The sequence below is a fragment of the Aspergillus mulundensis genome, assembly GCF_003369625.1.
Source record: "Aspergillus mulundensis strain DSM 5745 chromosome Unknown scaffold_1, whole genome shotgun sequence".
NCBI classification, from domain to species: domain Eukaryota; kingdom Fungi; phylum Ascomycota; class Eurotiomycetes; order Eurotiales; family Aspergillaceae; genus Aspergillus; species Aspergillus mulundensis.
The window spans coordinates 709,823-734,668 of record NW_020797889.1 but is presented as its reverse complement, the minus strand read 5'-3'; the positions used below and the strand labels follow the sequence as shown (position 1 = coordinate 734,668).

The 24,846-nt window shown below is 51.4% G+C and overlaps 8 protein-coding genes across 8 annotated transcripts; 4 read left to right on the top strand and 4 right to left on the bottom strand.

Moving 5' to 3' along the window:
- Window positions 1-1,465: 1,465 nt before the first annotated feature.
- On the bottom strand, window positions 1,466-1,987 carry DSM5745_01770 (GNAT family N-acetyltransferase; the record flags this gene model as incomplete). Its single annotated transcript, XM_026743786.1, has 1 exon — window positions 1,466-1,987. One exon carries the CDS (start codon window positions 1,985-1,987, stop codon window positions 1,466-1,468), a length of 522 nt encoding a protein of 173 aa, XP_026606949.1.
- Window positions 1,988-2,847: 860 nt separating this feature from the next.
- DSM5745_01769 (uncharacterized protein) lies at window positions 2,848-4,058 on the top strand (the record flags this gene model as incomplete). Its single annotated transcript, XM_026743785.1, has 2 exons — window positions 2,848-3,022; window positions 3,097-4,058. 2 exons carry the CDS (start codon window positions 2,848-2,850, stop codon window positions 4,056-4,058), a joined length of 1,137 nt encoding a protein of 378 aa, XP_026606948.1.
- A 392-nt stretch (window positions 4,059-4,450) lies between these two features.
- DSM5745_01768 (uncharacterized protein) lies at window positions 4,451-5,530 on the bottom strand (the record flags this gene model as incomplete). Its single annotated transcript, XM_026743784.1, has 1 exon — window positions 4,451-5,530. The coding sequence occupies one exon, from the start codon at window positions 5,528-5,530 to the stop codon at window positions 4,451-4,453; it is 1,080 nt and encodes a 359-aa protein (XP_026606947.1).
- A 1,458-nt stretch (window positions 5,531-6,988) lies between these two features.
- Window positions 6,989-8,568, top strand: DSM5745_01767 (CMGC protein kinase; the record flags this gene model as incomplete). Its single annotated transcript, XM_026743783.1, has 7 exons — window positions 6,989-7,251; window positions 7,300-7,536; window positions 7,589-7,638; window positions 7,692-7,880; window positions 7,935-8,053; window positions 8,104-8,272; window positions 8,336-8,568. The coding sequence occupies 7 exons, from the start codon at window positions 6,989-6,991 to the stop codon at window positions 8,566-8,568; spliced, it is 1,260 nt and encodes a 419-aa protein (XP_026606946.1).
- A 207-nt stretch (window positions 8,569-8,775) lies between these two features.
- On the bottom strand, window positions 8,776-9,933 carry DSM5745_01766 (uncharacterized protein; the record flags this gene model as incomplete). Its single annotated transcript, XM_026743782.1, has 1 exon — window positions 8,776-9,933. One exon carries the CDS (start codon window positions 9,931-9,933, stop codon window positions 8,776-8,778), a length of 1,158 nt encoding a protein of 385 aa, XP_026606945.1.
- A 4,819-nt stretch (window positions 9,934-14,752) lies between these two features.
- Window positions 14,753-16,343, top strand: DSM5745_01765 (MFS transporter; the record flags this gene model as incomplete). The annotated part of the gene is made up of 5 exons (XM_026743781.1): window positions 14,753-14,853; window positions 14,910-15,902; window positions 15,960-15,996; window positions 16,057-16,126; window positions 16,180-16,343. The coding sequence occupies 5 exons, from the start codon at window positions 14,753-14,755 to the stop codon at window positions 16,341-16,343; spliced, it is 1,365 nt and encodes a 454-aa protein (XP_026606944.1).
- A 36-nt stretch (window positions 16,344-16,379) lies between these two features.
- On the bottom strand, window positions 16,380-18,625 carry DSM5745_01764 (fungal specific transcription factor domain-containing protein; the record flags this gene model as incomplete). Its single annotated transcript, XM_026743780.1, has 6 exons — window positions 16,380-16,905; window positions 16,968-17,126; window positions 17,183-17,366; window positions 17,418-17,604; window positions 17,657-17,723; window positions 17,772-18,625. The coding sequence occupies 6 exons, from the start codon at window positions 18,623-18,625 to the stop codon at window positions 16,380-16,382; spliced, it is 1,977 nt and encodes a 658-aa protein (XP_026606943.1).
- A 2,427-nt stretch (window positions 18,626-21,052) lies between these two features.
- DSM5745_01763 (uncharacterized protein) lies at window positions 21,053-24,171 on the top strand (the record flags this gene model as incomplete). Its single annotated transcript, XM_026743779.1, has 2 exons — window positions 21,053-22,561; window positions 23,389-24,171. 2 exons carry the CDS (start codon window positions 21,053-21,055, stop codon window positions 24,169-24,171), a joined length of 2,292 nt encoding a protein of 763 aa, XP_026606942.1.
- Between the last annotated feature and the right edge of the window lie 675 nt (window positions 24,172-24,846).

Below are 24,846 nucleotides of genomic sequence, written 5' to 3'. Positions count from 1 at the left end.
GCATGTCGGGTGTCATGCACTATCTACTACCTACAAAGGCAGTGGTTCTGGTTCTGTTTATTTTGTCAAATATGTAATGTATATTCATAATCTAGCCTGTCGTATTGATTGTCTGAGAATTATTCGGGAGGAAGTACAGTATGATATTGGACGTGCGTAAGGAAACCTTACGCAGATCCTAAATATAACTTTTGTATTAGCTTATTCTCTTGTATTTGTTACTTAAATTCCCATGAGTAATCCCTAGATCAAATTGGTATATGATTAGATTCACAATTAAGTGTATAAATACGGATAATTAAGGTATGATTTCGCTGACCTGTTTTTATAACACAACCTCAGACGCCTAGATATGTGATTTTAATGTACGCAAGCTTCCTAAGCGAGACGCTTAATTTTATTTTTAATACCAAGAAGCTTTACATGTTCTGCAAAGGCCGACTCTGCCCCGGTGTCTTGCAGAAAACCAACAAGATATTCACCTAGAAGAGCAATCCTGGAATAGCCTCTGACACTCTGTTAGGAAATCACCTACATTAAAAGCGCATGCCATTTTTGGACCAAGGTTAAGTTATCTTTCGCTTGGGATAGCTTTTAAGCCTAGCCTTTTTCAGATGATCTCGAGGGCAAGGTACTAATAAGAGCGCTCACCTCGTATCTAATTACTTGCCACATATCTAGCATATCAGATGGATCCTTCTTTTTATAAACAAGAGGCATTCACGAAAGGATGGTGAACTCTTATCTTTTGCCGTTTTTGAGATGCCAAGGACATAGAGGATCTCGACATTGCTAATGGAATATAAGATCCCAACAATTCCGGGCCAGCTTGCGACCGCTAAGATGGGAGAAGAACCCTCTATCGGTCTCCAAGGAGCTATACACTGCAAGGCTTGGTAGACGATGGACAAGAATCTGGGCCTGACCGAGCTTCTTCGGATGCGGGAAATGAGCCCATGTATGGCGCCGAGGATTTTGATGATAGGTGGACACTACTGTATTGGGCGTCTTATAATGGCTCAATTAAAGTGCAGAGGCTGCTCCTGCTGAAGGGGGCAGACCCCAAACACCTGGACGCCATCATGATGGAGGAGAACCTGACCTTGCTACCAACGAGTCCTTTTGAGGGGCGATGATTTTTAGTTTTGTAGATTGAGGTTGCGATGACTCTGATGTGAAATTCATTGCCAGAAAGATGGATTGAACAAAGAAGGGATGGATGTTCAGAGGTTTGGGGATGGAAGCAGGATCTCCATGTACCGTGGTAGGTGGACAATGAGATCAATGGGAAGTTACGAGTTTACAATGTTATGGAATAATGTACCAAGGGGATGAGCCATGAGAGCAAAGAGAACAATTGAATGATGGAAAATCCAACAACTTAACCAACACAAATCACCGCTGCTGGATCCTTAAAACAGCATACACGGGTAAATCAAAAGACAGCAAACACATCCTAGCACTATTAAGCATGTATATCATTCACCCGTGACAAATAAACAGCATCATCCCCATACCCCCTCAACTTCTTTCTAAGATTCTCCCCAACCTCCTCAATCGCAAACCCAAACCTCGCCCAAAACCCCTCCGTACCATAAACCGCCACCAGACAAGTCCCCCTCAATCCCTTCGCGACAGCAAGATCCAAAAGCCGCCTGATTGCCGTCGCCGCAAGCCCGCCCCCCCGATACTCCGGCAAGATCGCAACATCGTGGATATAATACCGGTCTGCGTCGGGTGGGATCTCGCCTAGCAAGGAATCCAGTGCCGGAGGTTGCTGGTTCCTGATCGGATGCGAGATCGCGTAGCCGCAGAGCTGGTCTTGGTTGTTGACGAGGGCCAGGCAGCCCTCGGGGAAAAGCGTTGCGCGCTCGGCGAAGACCTCGGCGCTTTCTGGGAGGCCGGGGTGGACGACGTCTGCTACGCGCATGAGGCTGGGGATGTCGGCGGCGGTTAGGTTGCGCCAGGTTGCGGTTGGGGTGGCCATTGCTTGGCTGTGGTTTTCTGTTGCGGCGGCTGGAGATGTAGATGGATAGAAAAGTACAGTGGGAATTGGTGGATCGGATGATGAAAGTGCCAAAAGCTATGGTACTATAGCGTCTCCACTATTGCTTATAGCAAGAGCAAGAGATGTAAGCAGATGCTTGTGAAAGGCAGATAGATGAAGCAAAGAGAAAACATCAAAAGCGGGGAAGCTGCTGATAAGAAAAGTGTCACCTCCACTCAGCCTCCATATCATTTCTAGACGAGCACAGTGCACCACGCAGTCATCACCAATTTACACTATAAAGGTAACTGTAAAGCAAAGTCGGCGTTGGAGGTCACAAGCTGAAAGCTATTCGTGTTTCTCTATTCAGATTATTTATTATGGGACCATACCTACTGATTCTTACATTTAGGTATAGCCTTGCTTTAAGAGTTTCATCTTTCATTCCCGTTTGGATTACTAGAACTGGGCTTTGGATAGTTTGATGCCCCGCTGCTTGGTTGGAACTGCTTATTCCGCAGTAACTGACGCCACGGCGGTTGGTGGTTCGACCAGGAGTCTTCCAGGTCAGCCTCGCGGCCGCAGTCTCGGGGACAACAACCAGCATTCATTGTCATTAACATGACCAGGGGATGTGACGTGGTAGGAAAATGCAGCTATAAAAAGCCAATAAATTTCCGAAAAACCCCACTTTATTAAGTGAGTGGGCGCCTGGGACTTTTGTAAATACATCTTGCATCTTCTAGGCTCAGGTGCCGTAACCGCCGTGCACCCAAGCAAAAGACCAGGAAGATACCACAGCTCACCCTATTCTTCGGCTCTTTTGATTTCTCTAGCCTTCCACCACAAGGTAAACCAACATGGCACCTGATGCTTCCGAAACCACCGCAAGGACAAAGAGGTGCCTCCAGTCAATCAAAAGCCACGACGGACCTCCAGCCAGAGTCATCTTCATCTTCGGCAAAGAAGGCGTCGGGAAATCATCACTGACAGAGAAAATCACCCAAGTGCCAGGCCTCGCTGGCCCTGGAGCAGGTACGACCCAATCCCGTCTTTCCAGTACCTACCCTAGCCTTCTAACAACAATCTAACCCCCTGCCATCTGCCAGGCACGGAAACATGCCAGATAGTCGACACAGAAATCAACAGCACCAAGTACTTCATCGTCGACACCCCCGGACTCCACGACAAAGCCAGCCAGCGGCATATCTCCCACAACATCGCCGAGACATTCGCGCAGATCCGCGGCCACGCAGTCATCGCCGGGATCCTCTTCGTCACGCCGATCAACACGTTCACGCGCCGGCCCGATGAGCTCGAGCAGAGGCTCTATGCATGGCTTACCACGCTATGCGGCGAGTCCTTCTTCCCGCACTTGACCTTCGTCACGACCTTCTGGGAGGGCCGGGTAAAGGCGTACAACGAGCGGCTGCAGGCGCGGAAGCGTGCGGAGTGGGCTGGGTTTCTGCTCCGCGGAGCGCGCACGTACCAGTTCGGAAAGAAACACGTCTATGGAATGGAGATGGAGGAGTTGCTGCGCTGGGATGTCGACGCGGAAGCGTTGGGTAGCCATGCCAGGGAGATGGTGGTCCGTCACTGCCGGAACGACGGGGGCGGGGAGTCTGCAGTCGAGCCTTTGTTTTTGCAGGAGCTGAATGCGGGCGTCAGACTCGATGCCACATCTGCGGCTCGGGTTTTCCGTCCAGAGCTTCTCACCCGATCATGCACGTCTCAGGGTTCTTCGGCTTCTGGTGATGCAGAACCTGCGGAACAGCAGGAGGCTGGAACAAGCGGTTCTACTGGGGCCTCTAGTGCAACGCCAACGCAGCCTGCAGAGGGGTCGTTTGTGTGGAATTTGTGCTGCGCAGTGGGACGAGGCCTAGGAGATGCACTTGTGACTCATGGTCCCGGTCTTGTCCAGAGTGTGGTTGAAAGACAGCTTGGTGGTGGCGGTGGCGGTGGTTTTGTCTTGCGAAGGAATGGCGGGCTTGGGGCGATGACAGCGCAGGGTCTAGACATGAACCTCGTCCGTGGACACAGCCAAGTTCATGGGACTGTCGTCGGACTTTGAGAGCAGGAAGGGGTATTATACTGAGTTTGGAGGGCCTGGTATCTTTACTGGGAGTGCTGGACAGAATGAATGGCTGCGAAAGCAACTCTGGCGTAGGGCTAGGGACTGATCAACGTACTATACTGTTGTGAAGCTTCATGTGGGTATGGATTCTTATCATTTGATCTACATTCTCTTTAGCGTGGATTTGTATACTTTGCTGAATTTTATATCAACTCTGAATTACTCAAGGAAGGATGTGCTATCACGATGTACCTATTACCTAGGTAAGTTCTCGTCGTATCCCTTCTGGATAGGGTACAATCGCCACCTCACAATGATATTAGCATTATCAAAGTCCAGGGACTATTACCGTACTGGCGCAGGCAGTGAAGCACAGATAGATATATCAACTAATCATCCGCCGGTCCACCAGGAAAATCAACAACCCCCCCATGCACCCTCCTCCCCCACTCCTTCGCCCCCTCCTCCAACGCCTCCGTAAACGCCCTATCATACTTCATCCCATCCTCCGCAAACCCCAGCCTCGCCGTCCTCCAAACAGCCCACTCACGCAGCATAACCCCCTCCGGCGCGCGCAGAATCCCCGTCGCAACATCAACAATCCCGCCCCGCTTGCCGTAAAAGCAAAGCACCGTCGCGCCGCAGGTCCCGCAGAATGTCCGGATGACGGACCCCGGCGTCGAGTCGTACCGCTTCATGCTTCCGATGGACAGGCTTTCCGGGAGGGGAGGCGTGATGTGGTCGATTGGCACGAAGAGCCAGGTGCTCACGTGTGCGCCTGTAAGGAGACGGCAGTCATCGCAGACATCGAGTAGGGCTAGCCATTTGGTTTTATCGGACGGGTGGATCCATCCCTTGCTGTTTGCGGGGGAGTTGATGAAGGATTCGCGCGGGCGGGAGATGGTGAAGGAGACGCCGCCGCAGTTGCATTGCGCGAGGAGGGTGTCGTCCTTCCTGGCGGCACCAGCATTAGGAGTATCAGGAAACTCCGTCCCCCTGTCCTCCGGATTCCAAATCCTCACTTCCCTCTTACCGATTGCGGGCAGGAGCTCCGCGATCCCCCCATCACCCGTCGAGCCTTTCTCAGTGTAGATATGCTCATCGATTACCCAGAGCGCCCCTCCCTCCCCATCATCATTCCCACCCTCAACAATCGAGACAACCGCATCCCAGATCCCGTGTACATTCGTCCCGCCAACCTGGCACCCGCACGTGCTGCAGAAGTATAGCGTCGCTCCGCTGTTTGGCGGGGAGTATGCGGTTAAGCTATCCCAGCTGGAGGGAGCGATAAAAGACGGTTTTATTCCTTCAGGCACTGCGGCGTGGTAGGAGGCGGTCGTGCCGTGGGTTGTGCGGCAGAGCGTGCAGTGGCATAGGTGGGCGCGGAGTGGGAGGGAGGAGGTCGGGACGGTCAGGGTGAAGTGGGCGGAGCGGCAGTGGCAGTGGAAGGTTAGTGCTTTTGTGGACATTTCGAGTAAGAATGGAACAATGAAATCGGTACAGTGGAGGGGAGGATGGGGACCTTGAGGATGAGGGAGGGGCAGCTGGAGTGCGGGGAGCTCTTCTTATCTACCTCACCTGCACCTGCAGTCTTGGAAGGCGGGGTAAATGCCAGGCTAGCCCTAAGAGGTAGGGGCATTGTCATACCTACATATGTACTGATCGGGAGCTATCGAAAATAACTAGTTACGCGATTTATGCAACGCCATGATAGCCTCAATCCCCGCTTCGCTCGAAAATACAACTACCAGAGGGTGCTCTGCGAGGATCTTAGGAGAGTTATAAGGACTGGTTCAAATATCTAAAAGGAGTTTCAGGTGAGCATGGTATTTAGGACAAATACATATTCAATCTTAATAAGACAGGACGTACTATAGGTCTTATTACAGTTACCAAGGCATTTACACAGTTTAATATGCCAGGGAGGCCTTATTTTATTCAACCATGACAGCAAGAATAGGTTACCACAATCAGGTACATTAGCTCCATGGGATTCAGCGTTCTAACATGCACTATTTTTAAAGAAAAGGTCTATATGCAAGCATGGTTTGAAGAAGCTGATTGACCACGCGATTACAGGATCGAAGTGGTGCAAAAGATATGGTAGACAACTAACCACATAGGCCTCAAGTAGCTTGCAAATTACCCGATTCCTGCTACACCTGCGCCGGCTAAAGGGATATCTTGATTACTAGTCCTTCCATTTCACCATGGAAGCCATCTTGAGTATATGTACGCCTGAATTCAGTAGGATGTGCAATGTCACTAGGTACTTACCCGTAGTCCTCAGGACCGATCAATCTGACGTTTATAGTCTGTGCGACTAACCAGGTGTTCAAAATTCGCGATGTCCAGATCTGAAAGGCGCTCGGTTTCGGAGGCGCAGATGTCGGCCGGGGCCGACTATTGTCGAAGCCAGGAGCTCATATTAGGTCAAGAGGCCATTTGAGTTGGTGGGTGGCCTCGCCCCTCAGTGAAGGATGGGGCCAACTCACCAAATCAATAACATTTGCACTGCGAGGGACAATACCAGTAGTGTCTCCCTGAACACTATATACCCCGACTCGCCGGCTCGCCGGCGTGAGACTTAGGGTTAAGCGGATGGAAAGCCCTGATTTCCACCGTGTGATCAGCGGGAGTAAGTAAGAGTACGCTTCCTAGTTAAGAGTTCTAAGCCACTTGAGCTCCGCACTCCCTTGAGTCCTGACTCCTGAGAGATCCAACGCGCCTCATTCTCTCTTTTCTACACAGCCAAGGGAAACCGGACGTGACATCCATGGATACCTAGCCAGGGCTGGAGGCAAGTTTGCCCTACGCCAAATGCCATGTCACGTGATAGGCGACGCAACACACCCCGGCCCCTGCTTCCTTCCTTTTGCATCCCGTCAACACCGAACGATGCCATATGCAGTCACCCGTCTCACGCAATGAGTTTCCTAAGAGCAGCCTTCACCCGGATTCTCTCTGGAGTCTCAAAGCGCTATACAGCACCACCCGCGCCAGCATCGCTAGGACGTGTTACTCCTCCCCAGCCACATCGACAGCCAGTCCTCGAAGAATTAGATCACTACGGACCCGGCGGCTTCCACCGTGTGCGCCTGGGCGATACATTCCATGATGGCCAGTACACCATCCTACGAAAGCTCGGGTACGGACAGTACTCCACCGTTTGGCTTGCGAGAGATTCCATGTAGGTCGCAAATTGCAAGCGAAATCGCCATAGCTAACACACCGATAGACGTCAGAAATACATCGCGCTCAAAGTCCTCCGGGCAGACTGCTACGGTGGGAAACATGATATATTCGAGAAGGAAATCCTCGAGCGGATCTCGGAGGTCTCAAAGCAACGACATCATCAAGGCGCCAAACACGTCTCCCACCTCCTCGACGACTTCATGCATTCCGGGCCGAATGGCGAGCATGTTTGTCTGGTCTTCGATGTCCTAGGGCACCATCTAGGCTTCCAGACAATCCAGTACGAAGACGGAAGATTACCTGTCAAGGCTGCCAAAGTGATAATACGCCAGATTCCTCGGGCTTGACTTCCTGCACAGAGACTGTGGCATCATTCATACCGGTAATGCGGATCCTACGTGTTGGCTATGTTTATGATACTAAAAGTTCTATCAGACTTGAAGCCAACGAATATACTTCTTGAACTTGATGATCCTAGTGCTATTCCCAAATACCTATCTGAAGTTCCTGCGCGGACCGACTCGCAAAGTGACGATGTTCCACGGCCTCTTCGAGAGGTACTTCCTACATCGCTCGTCTCGGAAACAAAGCATCTCCACGTCAGACTAATCGATTTTGGTGTCGGTATGTATTTCGACTGCTCGCACTGTTCTCTCACATGGCTTACGGCGTTAATAGGATCCTGGAGGGAACGCCACTTATCAGAGTTCATCCAGTCACAGGCACTGAGGGCCCCTGAAGTGACGATCGGTGTGCCCTGGGATACAGGTGTGGATATCTGGAGTCTTGGGTGTCTCGTAAGTCCTGTACCCTTGGAAAATATTTTTTCTCGACTAATGCCGTGCAGGTTATCGAGCTGGTCCAAGGCATAATTCTCTTCTCGGGACAGGCATCAACGAAGGGGACATGGACGGCCGACGACGACAGGCTCGCAAGGATCATCGAGGTCTTCGGCCCATTTCCACCTCATTTCCTAGAAAAGGGACAACACACGGGGCAGTTCTTTGACGATAAAGGTAAGTCCCACTCAGACACCTCACCCTGTTTTGCTTTACCTAAATCGGCGTTTGTGCGTCCAGGTAATCTCCTCCGAATCCCGTACCTAAAGCCAACGACCCTCGAGCGCCTGGTTAACGGCAAAACAATGCCATTCCTGAAGCCCATTGATATGCCCGACGCAGAAGTCCCAATCTACATCGATTTTCTCAAGGGCATGCTCGAGATTGACCCTGAGAAGAGGAAGTCTGCGGCTGAGCTGCTGGAGCACGAGTGGATTCGTTCTGTTGAGCTCAGCGCAACAAAAACGGACTGAATCCAGTCTAGATAATTAGAGAATCAGAACCTGATTTCTGTAGATTAGCTTTTACTCTAGAAATGGAAAGATGCATCCAAGGTGCAGTATATGCTCCTGTCGATGTATTTGAAGATTCCCTTGGTACATGCCATACACTCACCACATGCACCGAAGGTTCCACATTTTACCAAAAACATGATATTAGCTTACCAGGCCACATCCATACTATGCCCATATGATCCCCCTGCTTCCGCTATCAGGTGTCATATCCTCCAATAACTCGTCAATCCAGGTCGAGTACAAGCAAGAGGAATCTTCCATAAGCCTGGACCATCTCTGCGCCGCGCTTCCAAGGGCCGAATATTGCCCACGTAATGCTTGTGGCAGAGAATAGACCTCTGAGAAAGGCAAGTTCGTTACCCTTGGGAAAATACCAGACAGTGCAAGCCAGATGCCCGGCATCTGGAGTTCTATCTCCACCAGATAGATCTTGTGGCCTTGCTTCACGTTGTTTCGTAGTGCGGGGGTATCAGGTAGGTTTTGTTCGCGGATAAATTCGGTCATCATTGACCTGCTGGTCGGATTGTGATAACGCTGGACAAGATATCGGACAGCGAGAGCGCGAATGAACCAGGTAGTTGGGTCCGAGGCAGGGCCTTTGGACTTCAATAGTGCCATCCGTGGGTCTTTGTCTTTGTCTGGCGCTGCACTGGGCCTGTGATAAGCGCAGAGAATTAATCCAGTTGGGTCGTCAAGGTCGTTTACGAATTTGTCAATCAGAGGGAGATCGGTCAACGCACGACTCAAGAATGAATCCAGGGTCTCTGCGCGACTCCTTAGGCCGCCTCCGGTTATTCTGTCTTGTGGTGTGAAAGGGACAGCGTCTTTAGCTATTTGCAGCTCGGGTTCCAGTCCCATGCCTTCTAGTGACGGGCGCCGTGAAAGAAGCCTCGTGGCTCCATAGGCCTCTGCAATAAATTGTGGACAGTATATGTCAATATACAACCCGAGGACCCGCTCAGAGACGCCCATCCACATCAAAGAACCACTCGCACATGTCCGTTGTTCCTCAATCCAGAGTCCGCCATGTGTAATAAGGACCTGATCAGCACGTATCCGTACTTCCGTGGCACGTATTCCACTATAGCTCAGCTCGCTTAGCGTACTAAGGTGTTGAGAGCCCGGGTAAACTTTGAATAAGCCGGTTTCTGGTCCGATGCCGCCGCGAATGGGCTTCCAGATGGAAATCCCACCGCGGCAGGGATGTGCCCGTCGAGGTGTAATATCCGGATAAGCGACCACTCGGTGGTATATGACAGGTCCCTGTCGAACCGTGACACTGGTAGAACCAAAATGGGAGAGTAGGGTAATCTGCAACTGCATAGCCACAATGGATGAGACGTGGGTAACCTGCTAGACGGGGATTGTTTCGCGCTCCCTTACATTGATTCCTTGCTCCATAAACTTTAGGTACCTTTGTTTCGTTCTGCTTGGGTCATTGGCCGAGGTCAAATACGCCAGTGACGCTGGGCTGGAGTTGAAGTCCTCGATGGAAAGACCTCCATCCGGAACTGGCTGACTTGTGAGATGATAATAGCCTTGTTCATTCATTTCATCGATCAGCCGACATGTGGCAAAGAAGGACGCTGAACAAAGCACAAGAAGCTTCAGTCTTTGATCAAGCAAGTCTTGGAGACAATTGATGGCGGAATAAAGAATGGGGAGCATCAAAGATGTTGGAAGGGAAGGCGGCCAAGGGGGATTGCACCTTCCCAACACATATTTACGAACATTTGCTGGCTTAGGTAGTAGGGCTCCTGTGCCCTGACAAGGCAAAAGCGATTGGACGTTGCAGGGGTTTGCTTGATAGAGTTTGGCCATGGCAAGGCTGAGGTGCACTGTTATGAACTTATGAATGACCCCTTTCCGCCAGTGGTCCAGCCACCACCGGTAGAACAGATTCCTTCCGTGCATTGGAGACACACAAATTGATCATTTTCAATCTTGTTCCACAATCGTTCTTAGCTAGTAGTCTGTGTACCACGTTAGTATCGATTTGCAGCAGCTGTCAAGGCTGATTCTGAGACATAGGCTCATCCTTAAATTCCCTGCCGCCGGCAGCCCATGTAAACGCCGTGACAGTCGAATGAGTTTCCTCTATGGCCTCTAATCAGCCTTCATTCTTTAGAGAAATGAGACAGTGACTTGACCGGACAGAAAGTGATCTCTGAGCTACCTTGCTGACGAGAAAGGTACCTTAGGTACGGTAGCACAAGCCTCGTCTAAAATTGGAATTGGCGGCGAGGAGCGAGCAGCTACCTAACCAAGTCATCCTACCACAGAGCCGAATTTGTCATACGAACATGAGACAAGGTATATGCCCTGCAGTATTATCTAATAGGTAACTGGCGATTGCGCTTTCCCTAAAAGCCTGTACCACCCAGCTTCACCACCCCCCAGCCTCCATCTCAGCCTGGACATCTAAAAGCGCCCCCTTCAGCCTCCGCAGTCCCTCTTCTAACGCCTCCCTGCCAACTGTAAACGTAATCCGGAACCAGCCGTATTCTTCCGGTACGTATACGTGGCCCGGAGCAATGAACACTCCGTGCTCCATGCAGATTCCGCAAATCCGCAACTCCCGCTGCTTATATATGTCGGCGTCCGGGGATGTAAAGTTCAGTGAGAATGAATCTGTGTCTGAACTAAGCAAGTTCGGCCCCGAGCTCGACCGCAGGAGGTGTCGGAGGTCGATCCAGAAGAACAGTCCGGCGTTCCTAGTCGGGTATTGATTATTAGTCAATGTCTGTCTGCGAGGAGGTGGGAGGTTGACGGGCTTACATCTCATAATGGTTGATCCCATGATCGCGGAAGAAGGACGCAGCAATTGTGTAGTTTTCCTGCATTTGGTCTCGCTTCTTCGACATGAAGCTCTTCATCCACTGCTCGTCCTCCAGCATCCCGGCCCAGACGTCTTGGAGGAGATGGGGAGACCAGGAGAACATACTAGAGGAAGAGACACCCTAACGTCAGATATGAATTGACAGGAAAGTAGAGCAATGCATACCTGATGCTAGACATCGCGCGGATAATGCCCTCGTTATGCGTACACACAAAGCCGAGCCGCAATCCATTGGCGCAAAAGTCTTTGCTTGCCCCGTATAGAACATGGATCATGGATCGATCGATAGTATTATTATTGCTTAGATCAAGAGACAGAACAGACGTGAATGGCGTTGCGTCTGGCAAAGACGGGTTCTCGAATACAGAATGGGCGTAGATCTCGTCTGATATGAAATGGAGGCCGTGTGCGGCGCAAAAAGAGGCGCATTCTCTAATTGTTTCGGAAGGCTAGATGTATACGCAGCAGTCAGCTCAAAGAGGTCGCTAGATAGATCTAGGCAGGATGGGAAGTGTCGTACGTAGCATCTTCCAAGTGGGTTATGAGGGCTGAACATCGACTTCCGTTAGTTACCGTGGAAATTCGCTTGGGATGGTGCAACTTATCGAAAGATAGACTGACTTCGAGATCAGAAGAGCACGAACACAGACACCACCATCTCTTGCTCTTTCCAATGCAGCCTCCAGCGCCTTTCGATTCACATCCGGACGAAAAAGATCATCGAGCGTCTCATACCCCTCAATCCCCGAGTATGACACTGGAACGACGTGGGCATTGCTCCGGTTAAGGATGTCGAACTGGAAGCCATTGTATAAGGGCTGCGGGATCATTATTCCGTCGCCGTCATTGCATATGCACCATGCCAGTGCATCAATGCCACTTGCCAGGCCTGGCGTGATGAAGATGTTGTCCGCTGTGACGGGCTCATGGGCATGAAAGTCCCGGTTCAGGAAGTTGGCAGCAGCATTACGAAGGCGGCGGGATCCTCGTGGGTCGGTGCTGTAGGTTAGGTGTTGGAGAGGTAGGACATTTGTCTGATACATTTGCTGTTGGACGCTCCCTGCCTTGGTGCCTCAGGCATCCACGCTTACCCGTTTGGGACTAGCTGCACGTGACTCGCAGACCTTATATATAGCGCCTCCGGTAGCCACCCAATAGGAGACTCAGGCTTCACCTACAACGCTCTCTATGTCATTAGGTTATGAGCCGCTACTCTGTCCCAGCGCTTTGGTAACTATACGTCTTATCTCCTTTCTTATTGGCCGGAGCGGAAGCCTCCCAAAGCGCTGGGATACCCCGGGTTTTCAACATGCAGAATTTTCACGCCTCTTTTGATACCCCTGGCCTACGGCCAATCATCCTTCTTTGCTGTCTTTTTATAGTACCGACCGTCTGGTACTGACAGTTTGGCTACCTGCAGCTAGCCAATTAACAGTCACCCCTTATAGTCCATATCTATACCTCGCTTGCATGCTACCATTCTGATACTTGTCATAGGCTGGCTGTTGTCGGGTGCAGACCAGGGGCTTTCTCTAAGCCAATCAGATTCCTTCCAGGGGCCCGGATAGAGGGTAAATCCGGGGGTAGTCAATCCCGATGCGAACCGGCCGGGTGGTAATCCCCCCCGCATGCTACCATTCTGATACTTGTCATAGGCTGGCTGTTGTCGGGTGCAGACCAGGGGCTTCCTCTATAAGCCAATCAGATTCCTCCTATAGGCCCGGGCAGAGGGTAACCTAAGGGCATCTAGGTGAACCCGGGGGTAGTCTATCCCGATGCGGGCCGGCCGGGGCGTTGCATATGGCCGCGTGTTTTTAAGGTTGCTCCACGCGGGGTGCAGTGCTGCAGCTTTTATACTTCTTTTTATACTTCTTTTTGACTCCTCCGGCCTTGATTGGCCAAATTTCGACAATACCATTCTTCCATTGGCCACCGGGCCGCTCCTCACGCCGAATCCGAACCTTATACCCTTCCTCCGCTTGCCGAACCGCCTCCCGCGCTGGATCCAAACCGCTGGGATACTGAGACAACGAGGGGTGTATAGTTTGTTGGCCAGCCAATGGCAGCTCTATGAGGGGTGTATACCTCATATAGCCGGCCAATAGCGGACCTCCGGCTCCCCTACGCCCTTCCCCGCCCTCCGGCGTTTTTATACTTCCTCCCTCCGCGCGCCGAGCCGCTTCCCGCATACAAACCTCCGGGGTACTGAGACATCAAGGGGTATAGCTTGTCCAGCCAGCCAATGGCAGCTCTATGAGGGGTGTATACCTCATACAGTTGGCCAATGACAAGCCTCCAACGCCTCTATACTCCTGTTCCCCGCGCCGAGCCATTTCTCGCGCCGGATCCAAGACGCCGGGATAAGACACCTCCGCCGCTCCCGCGCCATGAGGGGTGTATAGCTTGTCCAGCAAGCCAATGGCAGCTCTTTAAGGGTTGTATACCTCATGGAACTGGCCAATGACAGGCTTTGGATATCTTTATACTTCCTTCTCCCCGCGCTGCCGGGCCGACGCGCCACGAGGGGTGTACTGGGGGTATAGTTTGTTGGATTGACCAATGGGAGGTTAACAAATGGTTCTTTCTTGCGTTTCCTAATTAGGAAAGACCACCGGGTTCAATTTTTCATGTATATTAGCGGTTTGCCACGTTTGCTAGTCGAGGGGTGTGTTGGACGCTCCCTGCCTTGGTGCCTCAGGCATCCACGCTTACCCGTTTGGGACTAGCTGCACGTGACTCGCAGACCTTATATATAGCGCCTCCGGTAGCCACCCAATAGGAGACTCAGGCTTCACCTACAACGCTCTCTATGTCATTATTTGCATTAGGAGTGAATATTGCAAGGCATTAATGGCGGCGGGAGTAAAACTCGCCTGCGATTTGATAGACTCGGCAATTTCCTCGTGCATGAGACTGTTCTCTGCGAGACGTAGATTGATACTGTCGACGCGGTATTATCCAGTCAGCTCTAGGAGATACTTAATTGAAGCAGATTTTGCTCACGTACGTCCCGGTTGGGTTGGAAGGGGACCAGGGGTTGCCATGGACTTCTCCCGGGGACCCCAGATGTCTGCATGAACAGCATTGTAAGCAGCTCTTTGCGACAAGCGATATTGATCGGTCATGTTTGCATTATAATCAGACGGATGGTGAATGTTGCCTCGGAAGTATTGGTGGCAAGTAGTCGAGGCTTTGTGTGTGGAGTGTGGAGTCAGCCAAGTCACCTCGGCTTCTTATCGAGGCTCGAGCAACCTTAAGAGCAGGGCTCGTTGCCCTCCCCACCTTTAATCGTGGTATACCATTATGGAAGGCCCAAGCGAAGCTATCAGGCCTTCCTCTCAGCATATATCGCTGTTGCGGAAGTGGCTTATCGTCTTGATAGTCTGCACCGGTAGTGTCTGCGTGTAAGTCAGTCAGCCTCCACCACCCAGGCATGCTACTAACCGGGTACGTACCCAAGAACATGCGCGAGCTCCATCTACACCACGACCTACGACCAGATAACCGCCGAGTTTGACACACCTCCACTGCTTGCAACAGGCGGACTGTCCACCTTCGTTCTTGGCATCGGGTTAGGGCCCTTACTAACAGGCCCTCTGAGTGAACACTACGGCCGAAGACCTATCTACCTGATTTCCTGGTCACTATTTATCATATGGACGATCCCATCAGCTGTTGGAACAAATATACAAACTCTCATTATTGCTCGGTTTTTCCAGGGGTTCGCAGGCGGCACGTTCCTCTCTGTAGCAGGGGGCACAGTGAGCGACATCTTTGCAAAGGATGAAATCCAGAAACCGATGGCTGTTGTCTCGTTGGCACCATTCGTAGGTCCTAGTCTAGGACCTGTGCTTGGAGGCTTCGTTAACTATTATGCGCCGTGGAGGTGGACATGGTATTTTGTGATTATCTGGGGGGCGGTGCTGCTGGGGTTTATTGTGATTCTAGCGCCGGAGACGAGAGTGAACATCAGAGAGCGAGGTGCACCTGAGTCTGAAAGCTCTCAGAAAGGAATAAGAGTCACCGCCAGAGCACTATCGGTATCCCTTCTCAGGCCGTTCCAGATGCTGTTCATGGAGCCCATGTGCCTCTGTCTAGACCTTTATTCAGCCATTCTCCTCGGTATTCTGTACCTCTTTTTCGGCGCATTTCCTCTCGTCTTCAAAACGACTCACGGAATGAACCTTTGGCAAGTAGGGTTGACGTTCCTCGGAATCATTTTTGGAATGTTGATAGCAGCTGCGAGCAATCCATTATGGAACAACATTCGCACACGTCTGGTCGTGAGAAGAGACCAAGTGGGGTCTGGAACGAGTGAACCGGAGTACCGGTTGCCTCCAGCCATCCTCGGTAGTCTCTTGATCCCGTTTGGCCTATTTTGGTTCGGCTGGACGATGTATCCGTCTGTGCATTGGATGGTGCCGGTAGTGGGATCTGCAGTGTTCGGGTGTGGGTGAGTTCAGAAATTCCAGTTGAAATGACTGAGCTGAAATTTGGACTTCACATGAAGAGTACTTTTGGTATTCACTGGGGTTTTTACGTTTTTCGTGCGTTGCTGTACCTGTAAAGCCCGCATGTTTTGATATAGGCTTGCTGACTTGCCCTAGGTTGATGCGTATCCAAGGTATGCTGCGTCAGCACTGGCGGCAAATGGATTTGTCAGATGCACATCGGCGGGTATGTCTATCAACGAAGTCTGATAAAGCTAATCGTTGTTGATGGTGTGATAGCCGCATTTCCACTGTTCGGGAACCAAATGTACGAGAAACTCGGACATCAGTGGGCCACGAGCGTCCTGGCATTTCTGACCGTGGCGATGATGCCGTTTCCCTGGCTCTTTTTTGGGTATGGGAAACTGCTCAGGAAGAGGAGTAGCTTTGCAGTCGATACTTGATTAGGCTTTGCGGGAAGTTGTGTTGCCATTGGGACGCTACCGGTCTGAAATAGCCCTGCTGTTTTCGACCGAATCCTCGACGGACAGAGGAAGCAAGGGCTCGAAGCTATTATACAGCAACAGGTCCGGGTCGAATGTGTTGTCCAGATAGCCAGCTAGAAACGAATCATACATGAGCTGATCTGGCATTTGTGAGAGTTGATCGTGTGCATTATCACTGTTGAAGTATGTTGGCTGTACGCTCAGTTCAGCTACACCCAAGACATCAGTTGATGACCTGGCGTGTGAACTGATCCGAGGTAAGCCTGGTGCCGCTAAGTCTCTTTGATTCTTTGCGATGCTCGACGAGACGTTGACTATTGACCCCCCTCGCCCAGTCAGACGTCTCATTAAATTAACAAATGCCTTCGCAAACCAGATTCGGACGGGCCAGTGGTTAGACAGCTCGCTTAGTGCGAGCAAGCATTGTCGTGATTTATTTTCAGCTAGCTTTTGGCGGATGGAATTCTTTCTGCAGATGACAATTGTATGCACCGACAGAGCGCCGAATAGAGCGGGCACACTGATTGAATTGCGTCAGCTTACTGAAGGTCGGCTGCATTCACACAAATTGGCACAACATACAGATGGATTTGTGCAGGTCTGATAGTCTCCGTTGCTAAAAGGTCCTCTGCAAGGCGGGTAATCGAGTCAGCAGCTGAACGCGCGCGAAGGTCTCTGTCAGCCTCAATCGAAGAAAGATTTTCGATGGCCTTTGGTCGAAAAAGGAGGATGTGGTAGTTGCTGGAAATATAAGCCACTGATTCTATGCCGCAAGTAGTCGATGATTGGCTTCTTACTGATAGGACATATTGAGCATTCCAGCCCAGAACGCCGCTCCTAAGGTTCCGTCCGGCGAAGCTCTCCGTAGTTGATCCGGAAGGTGATGCTCCCATTCTGCGAGTCTATTTGCCAATGTTGCTGTACGATACTTTTCCAGATCTGGGCGACGGGGGCTAAACTCCCCAACCAAGATGTCCCCAACTAGGTGGACAGGCAGTCAGCATTATAAGTCAATGCGGTCGGCATACTCACGTATATGAGCCAATGCAGACATTTCTACGGCGTATGAAATATGGAAGTCCTTTTGAGGAGAGATGAGAGTCTGGTCATAGTCATGGTCAAACTGGAAATCTTCCTCGGTAAGAGGCTCGACATCACAATCTTCATCCCGGATACGGCACGGTTGCCCAAATGCGGCCGCCGTATGTCGGTCTCGAACCTATATATTGTCAGTATAGAGGGCGTAGGTAGTGCGGTTACAGGAGTCATACATAGATCGACCACCAGATGCGCCTCCGCAGAGACCGCTCTCCTCGATTTATCCCGGGTGGTGATGAGCTAGATGGTTTCAGCAGTCGTAGTTTGTCCATATTAGCAAGAACCTACCGATGCATACCCAGTGCCTGGGCAACGTTCGTGGCACATCCAACCCAATAGCATGTATCCTTCTGATCTTCAGGTCCAAACCACCAAAAGCCAAACAGTAGCAGTGACGCAACTACTTTCAAAGAATCTTCTTCATAGTCAGCATCATACAACGTCTTTGCACGTAGATAATGCGTTTTCCTCGCCTCGGTGCGATTGCTATACCCTGACGCGTCGATGAGGCTGTCGGGACCGACAGTGAAGCCCATAAAAAATATGGTATGCAGAACTAGCGGAGACGCCTTGCCACGAAGGTACAATTCTGTGAAGCTTTTCCGATCATATACTGGGTATGCCGGATGAACATGGTCGAAGAAGGCGCGGATCAGCTCGTCTGCTACGTGCCGGGCAGGCATGAAGGACGGATCGGACAGTTGGGCCGGCTGTCCAGCAGCGGGACCTGAAATAAAGGCTGGCCTATCTGCAAGGGCGACTGGGATCGGATAATTCACTTTCAGTCGCTCCGCTGAACCAGCGCCGCCAGTGTAGTCCATCTCGATCGTGTACGTGAGACCTGAAGAGCCATCCAGATGACCTAGATGGGAACCGGATTGTGCTTGAAAGGGCTCGTTCTGCGGGGTAGACTGAGCCTCAACTGTCCCAGCTGAGAATACATTGTGGCCTTCATTCTGCTGGCGCTGGGATGCACCAAGCCTCTCACCTGGGAGCTGTGTATTGAGAGCCGTCGTGCTCCTACTATTATCCAACGAAAGCGAGCGGAGTTCCGGAGTCGCTACAGCTGGGGATTCGGTCGCAGGGTCTTGACGACGACTCGAGGCTTTCTTTCTGCGGATGTACCTGGCATAGTCAGCCATTTGATAGTCGCGGTTGGACCTGTTCAAAATGACGTACTTCCCCCTCCTCGATTCGATCAATTCGCAAGGCGAATCCCGAATCCGACAGTGCCAACACGGCTGGCCGCTCGCAGCGTCACACTTGACTCGCCGAGCGTTGCAGGCCTTGCAAGCAATCCGGGCTCGACTTAGTGGAGGTGTGGAATCGTGTGGCTGCGAATCGGGCATTTTCCCAGCAGCTCGTGTGCTAGTCAAGGAGGGCAAAGGAAACCTTGGAAGTGTGATCATAAAGCCAAGGTGAGTGGAGTGGAGAAGTTGAGTCGCCGAGGTGAACTGACCTCGGGACTAAGACGCGCCTTCCTTCCTGGAGACAACACACCACCATCTGTCAACAGTCTAAAGGCAATTATCCCTCTCCGTCCGAGTCTAATTCTCACTGCGAAATGCCTTCTGGCGCCGCAATCTGTCTCCAACAGATAGTGACTACCCTTCAGCTCTCCCAGCCGGTGTGATCAATGGCCTGGTCACCGTTGGTCTCCCAACGATCACCGAGGATCTAAAGCTCCGAGCCTCGCTATCACTCTGGTCCTCGTCCGTAGGTAGTCTCGCTACTGCCTCAACACTTGATCTCGCATCATCGGTCTCTCTTCTTGGACAACTTTAACCTCGCCTTCTCGTGTCTGGGTCTTAGCCTGCCCTTGGGCTTTTCTCTTGGGCTGGTGCTTGGAGGAGTTATCATTGATACTGTTGGCTAGCGAATGGGCTGGTATAAGTGCGATGGAATGACCCTTTTCGTTTCTATCATGGTATTCTGGCCCTTGCCGAAGACCCCGGGGCGGACGATCCTTGCGCAGACTTGAGTATTTCGAAAAGCTTGTCCTTCTTCACGTCATTGTTCGCGGGCTGCCTCTTGTTGTAGATGCCTTCGACAAGAAGCTTGACAACGCCATTTTTTCCCAAAAAATGGCTGAGAACCCACTACTCCGCGAAGAGTGAGTATTCTTGCAAAATATGTGCAGCTCGTGCTAAACGCCCTCTCTCACTGTCATAGGAGAAGATGCCAGGGACCTTGCGACTGCGGATCATAGTTGATTGGGTTGGGGCCCGTCTAGGTTCTGTCTTCATGGCGCCGCTCTGTTACCATGGAGCTCTTCGCCACCTTGTTGTTAGTCACAGTCCCACACATACTTGCCATTCGTCTTATTTAAGCTAACCCAGCCCTAGCTTCCAGGAAATTCAATCCCTTTCCGCCCTGCAAGCGTCCATCCGCATCCTGCCTAGTCTCATTGCCGCCGTATTGATGAATGTATTCGTCGGGCTTTTCGTGCACCGAATCGCTATTCTGTATCGTCACTACAGCGTCCGTTGTCTGCGCCGTCTCGCCCCTCGACACCATATTGGGTTAATGCCTCCATTGCCCAAGTGCTGCGGCTCGTTAGCTTCGGAGCGCTCTACAAATTGGACTAATCGTCATCGCCGATAGCTTTGCGAAAGACGCAGGCATTAACTGGCGCGGTGCTCAATGCGGCCTCGCAGTGCGGTAATGCGCTGCGTTCTCCTTTCGGATGCGTCGGACGATGGAGAACAGAAAGCGCTGATGGATGGATACCGCGCTAGCTTCTGGGCCATGTTTAAGTCTATGATTCTTTGTACGGGCTTGGAGCTCTGGCGCCGTCGTCGGACCCATTCTCCTTCCATATCATTTCTGTCAACTTCACAAATATAGGGCAGCAACCCTAAGTCTTCTGCATGCACGCATATGTCCAATACCAACAGTCTATCAGGTGGTTTCTGACCGGCTCCATCCATACCAAACCCGGCACCTCCGCCTGATAATCGAAAAATCTGGCTTCATCGTAGCGGTAGTGCCTATCGCCCAGCACCATCTCATCTTATGCCTGCCTCGCTTCATGACGGCATTGACGCAGCAACATACCTTCTTTAGCCGATGCTTGAGAATTGCTTAGGCTACAGGTCGAATACCGGGCCACCAGCAGGGAATCCGCAGGCGGGTACTGCGCCATCCAAGCGGCCATCGCTGTCGGCGACCGAGGGACCCCTGGACAACAGGGATTATTGTGCTAATCCCCGTCTACGAACTGTACGATACAGGGCTTATTAAAGATTGCGAACATGTTTGCATGTGCTTGACCAATCAATTCAAGCTCACATGAACCGATAGATCACTTACATGTTGTGGGGGACTATATAAGGTAGAAGCCAAAATCATACCTCATTCCATGCCTGGAAAGCCGCCAACCACGTTCAACTTCCAGATATCACCTATAATACCGACTATTATGAAATAAGCAGCCCACAAGCAGGGAAGCACGAAGTACGTGGTCTGACAACATACAGTAACCACGTGGTCTAGGCCAGCGGCTAGTATAAAACTCCTAATAACCCCCAGCCAAGCTTCCTGCATCATCTTCCCCGCCTTAACATCAAATGTCTCTGGACACCCTACCCTCAGAGGTCCTTAACCTCATCATCTATCACCTGAGAAACATCTCGCCACCTAAGTCAGATAAACAACCACGCAACCAAGACCTCTCGCGCTATGCAGCGATTTCAAGAAACTGGAAGGCTGCTGTTGAGCAATACACATTTACCGCAGTGAAGACAAGCAGCAGTGACCTCGCGCATTTCAAGAAAATAATAAATCCTCGCAGGAGGAAGTTCGTGCAAACACTCTTTTACCAGATAGATCTCCCCGTCTACAGTGAGAGTCGAAGCCGCTGCTTTGAGCGACGACCGGAACACGAAGCAAACCTAGTTACTTTCAGAGCTGGCATCAGAGAGCTCTGGAAAGAGCTAGCGCTCTGGAGTGATGGCGACAACCCATCAGCTGGGTTACGCCTGGTTCTTACCGCCGATGCACCGGTCAATTACCCGGGAGGACTTGGAGACGCCCGCTGGGCGTACCCGGAGCATAGCCTCACGCTGAATGACTCTGATAATGCAAGTGGGAATACTGCGCTTCCAGATATCCCCCGGATCGCTTCTTTTCACGTTGCAAATACCGGTCGACGCATCCATCCATCTGCCATCGGTACCATTCTAGCCAGTCTGCCAAACATACGGGACTTGGAGCTCAAAATCTACCCAATCCAGCCCAAGCACCAGGCTCTCGTTACAGAACATATTACCGCCCTAGCGCATGCCCTGGAGTCCCCAACATTAGGCAGATTAGAGAGGCTGCGCATCTGGCTGGGCCAGCACGCCCCGCGCGACCACAACCATCCATCTGACACAGCTGTGTCTCGAGACCCATCGTATCCCGACGGCGATGTTCTGAACAAAGTTGTGTCCAAGCTCGCGCAGCAGAGTCTAAGGGAACTCTACCTGGACGAGGCGTGGATGATCTCGCCTGCTCTCTTCATGGCGACCGATACAGAGAACAGCGACGACCTGACATTCCCCTATCTGAAAACCGTGGCCATCAGCTTTCCACTCATCACGTACGATGGCCGGTGGCTGTATACCGGTGACCCTGACGATATACCCCGGGCCCCGTTGGAAGGAACTCCCCCACGCCCACCCAAACCAGAACTAGAGCCAGAAGCAGAACCGGACTCGGATTCCAACTCAGAGCCCGGAGATGGTATAGATATAGATGACTATAACGGGAGCATCCTAAATGGCGACGAACCGGGTCACCCATGGAGAATCATCCCGGATTCAGAGACGTTCGACCCTATAGTTCGCTCGCTGGCTGCGGCAGTGCTGGAGATGCCGAGCCTTGAGCACCTCAAGGTGGAAACGACGCCGACTGCTGCGGATCTCGAGTATTATGAGATTGCTTTTGAGTTCCTCCGTCCGGGACTCGTGGCGGATACGGTCCCAATTCAAGATCAGACTAACGCGCACTGCGGGAAATGGCGATGGATCGTGTCGCTTGGGATCGAGGCGTCCTGGCTATTACCGGAGGATATCAGGGAGCTGATGGAGCGCCGGGTAGGTGCAGATGGGGAGGTTCTCTTGTATAAGATGTGATTGGATAAAGGTGGAACATTCTTCTCCAGGAGATAATCAAATATATGGTTCCCTAATGACCAACGCTGGATACCTTCTGCGTGATACTAGCAGAGTCAGCCCCGGAATAGCATAGCTGCTGGTGGAAAACAGCCCAGATGCGGGCATTCCCCAGGGTGTCTAAGGGCTGAATATCCCTTGTCAATGCGAGATTCAATGCTAGCCTGTCTTTACTTCGAGTAGCCTAAGTTAACAGTGCAGGTGGCTCGCAATTGAGTCCGGTTAAGGAACACCTGCAGCCCTGTGCAGCCCTGTGAATAGCATAGTGAGACAGCCATAGAAGTGCAGGTCCAGCCTATGGCCGAGCCAAGAGAGAAGACCGGTCCTAATGTCAAGCAAATGCATCTGGCTGACAATGGGAAGCCAGCTCGTAGCACCTGGTAGGATGATTAGTTGCCTCTGAAATAGGGCCCTTTATCTCAAGCTCGCTCCTCTCTCAGAACTCCGCTTCTCAATCTTCCGCGCAGCTCAGTCTTTCCTCAACCTTTATTGCCACGCCTCGTTTCTCACAACCTTCCTTATTACCATACCTAATCATGGATGGGCCGCTCACTTGGCGTGACACCTACCTACGGTGGGATCAATGGTTCTTCCGCCTGTCCTTAACCCCCTGCTCCCTTCCTCGATCATTGCATCTCGCGCATTAATTATGAAAACCTCTTAAAGCAGTACCTGGCCCTGCAATGGGAGCCGGCTCCCAGCCACTCAAAATTCGGTAGACTTGACGGTAAGCTTGTGTTTTCTCATAGCCTGTAGCTGCTAATTGCTCTTCCGCAAAGCGCCAGTCTCAACCGGCCACACCTAAGGTTTTGGTTGAGAATGCTCAAAATAATTCATCTCTCGATGATCCTTATCTCAATCTCCCAGTGATTGGGACTGGCATGACCGGGACTATCTATGATCTTGGGAATGGCCGTGTTGTCAAGAAAGCTAAACAGTCCCATCTCCGAGATCCCGGCGATGCAGAGTACATGAACGAGATCAATCGCAAAACTCTCGAGAACGAGGCTCAGATCTTCCAACGCCTTGACGGTGGTCAAGGCACTATTCCTTGCTTCCAGGTATCACCGCACGGGATCGAGCTGGCCCGTGCCGAAGATGATCTCGAGTCGTACCTCGAAACTCATCCGGAGCGTGAGGATAGCTTCAAAATCAGATGGATGCTAAGTCTGATTGAGGCACTCGCGTATACTCACTCCTGCAAGGTGTTCGTGGACGACCTCGCGCTCCGCAATATCCTCGTCCTGGAGGGACAGCTCAAAGTTGCAGATTTCGGGCAGTCTATCCTTTTACCACTTGATGCTGACATTGCTTCTGCATGCGAGGACGATCCAATGTTCGCATTGAGATCCTCCATCTTGGCTGGCTGCTCTACTCGATTACTTCGTGGCGGGTCCACAAATACTATTTCTTTGGTGCGGAGAACCCTGGCCTTGTCTGGCCCGCTTTGTTCCCAGACGTTAGTGATGTTCTTTGGGGCGAGATTATTGCGAAATGCTGGCGTGGCGAGTATGCGAGCATGGTTGAGCTAGAGCGCGAGGCGCACGAACTGTTTAATGGTCACTGAAACTGAATGACCGGGGGTGGCTTTTCAGTAGTCGCACGCTTTGGGTTAAAGATGGCTGTAAATACAGTCTTTGACTTTTCCCGGGGACCTTGTCAACCTGGATAAGATAAATGCCCTCCCGGCCGCCGTAAGTAATTGCAAACAGAAGCATCAGAAGCCTCGGCAGGATTTCAAAGAGACCGAGCCCGTAGCATGATGCACTGATTTTGGGATCATGTTTGATTCAATCTCGTCTTCTGACTGGGACGAACATAATGAGGTGTTCGTTACTGGTTACTGTCAAGAGATTTCGACACAAGCAATGTCCTGATGTCGTGATATATATAATGAGCGGGGTGGGTACCATGTGGTTGATACCTCATCCAGCTTGCGTTTTCTAGTTCCAGCGATCTGAGATGCTAATCCTCTTGGTCGTTTGAAGCTGCATTCTAGCAGAAGTTTGCGCATGCATGCTTAGTAGCGTAAGGTCTTGTAAATGGGTCTTGCGGACGCAATTACTCGTTGGATTGTATCCGAATGAGACGAACGTAGGCGGACTTTCCAAATTTCCGCCGGATGTCTTTCCAAAGCAGGATATCGTGTCACATAGATAGCCACTGAGAGATTCCTTCAGCGCAATGAGGGCAACCGTTCACGTGTC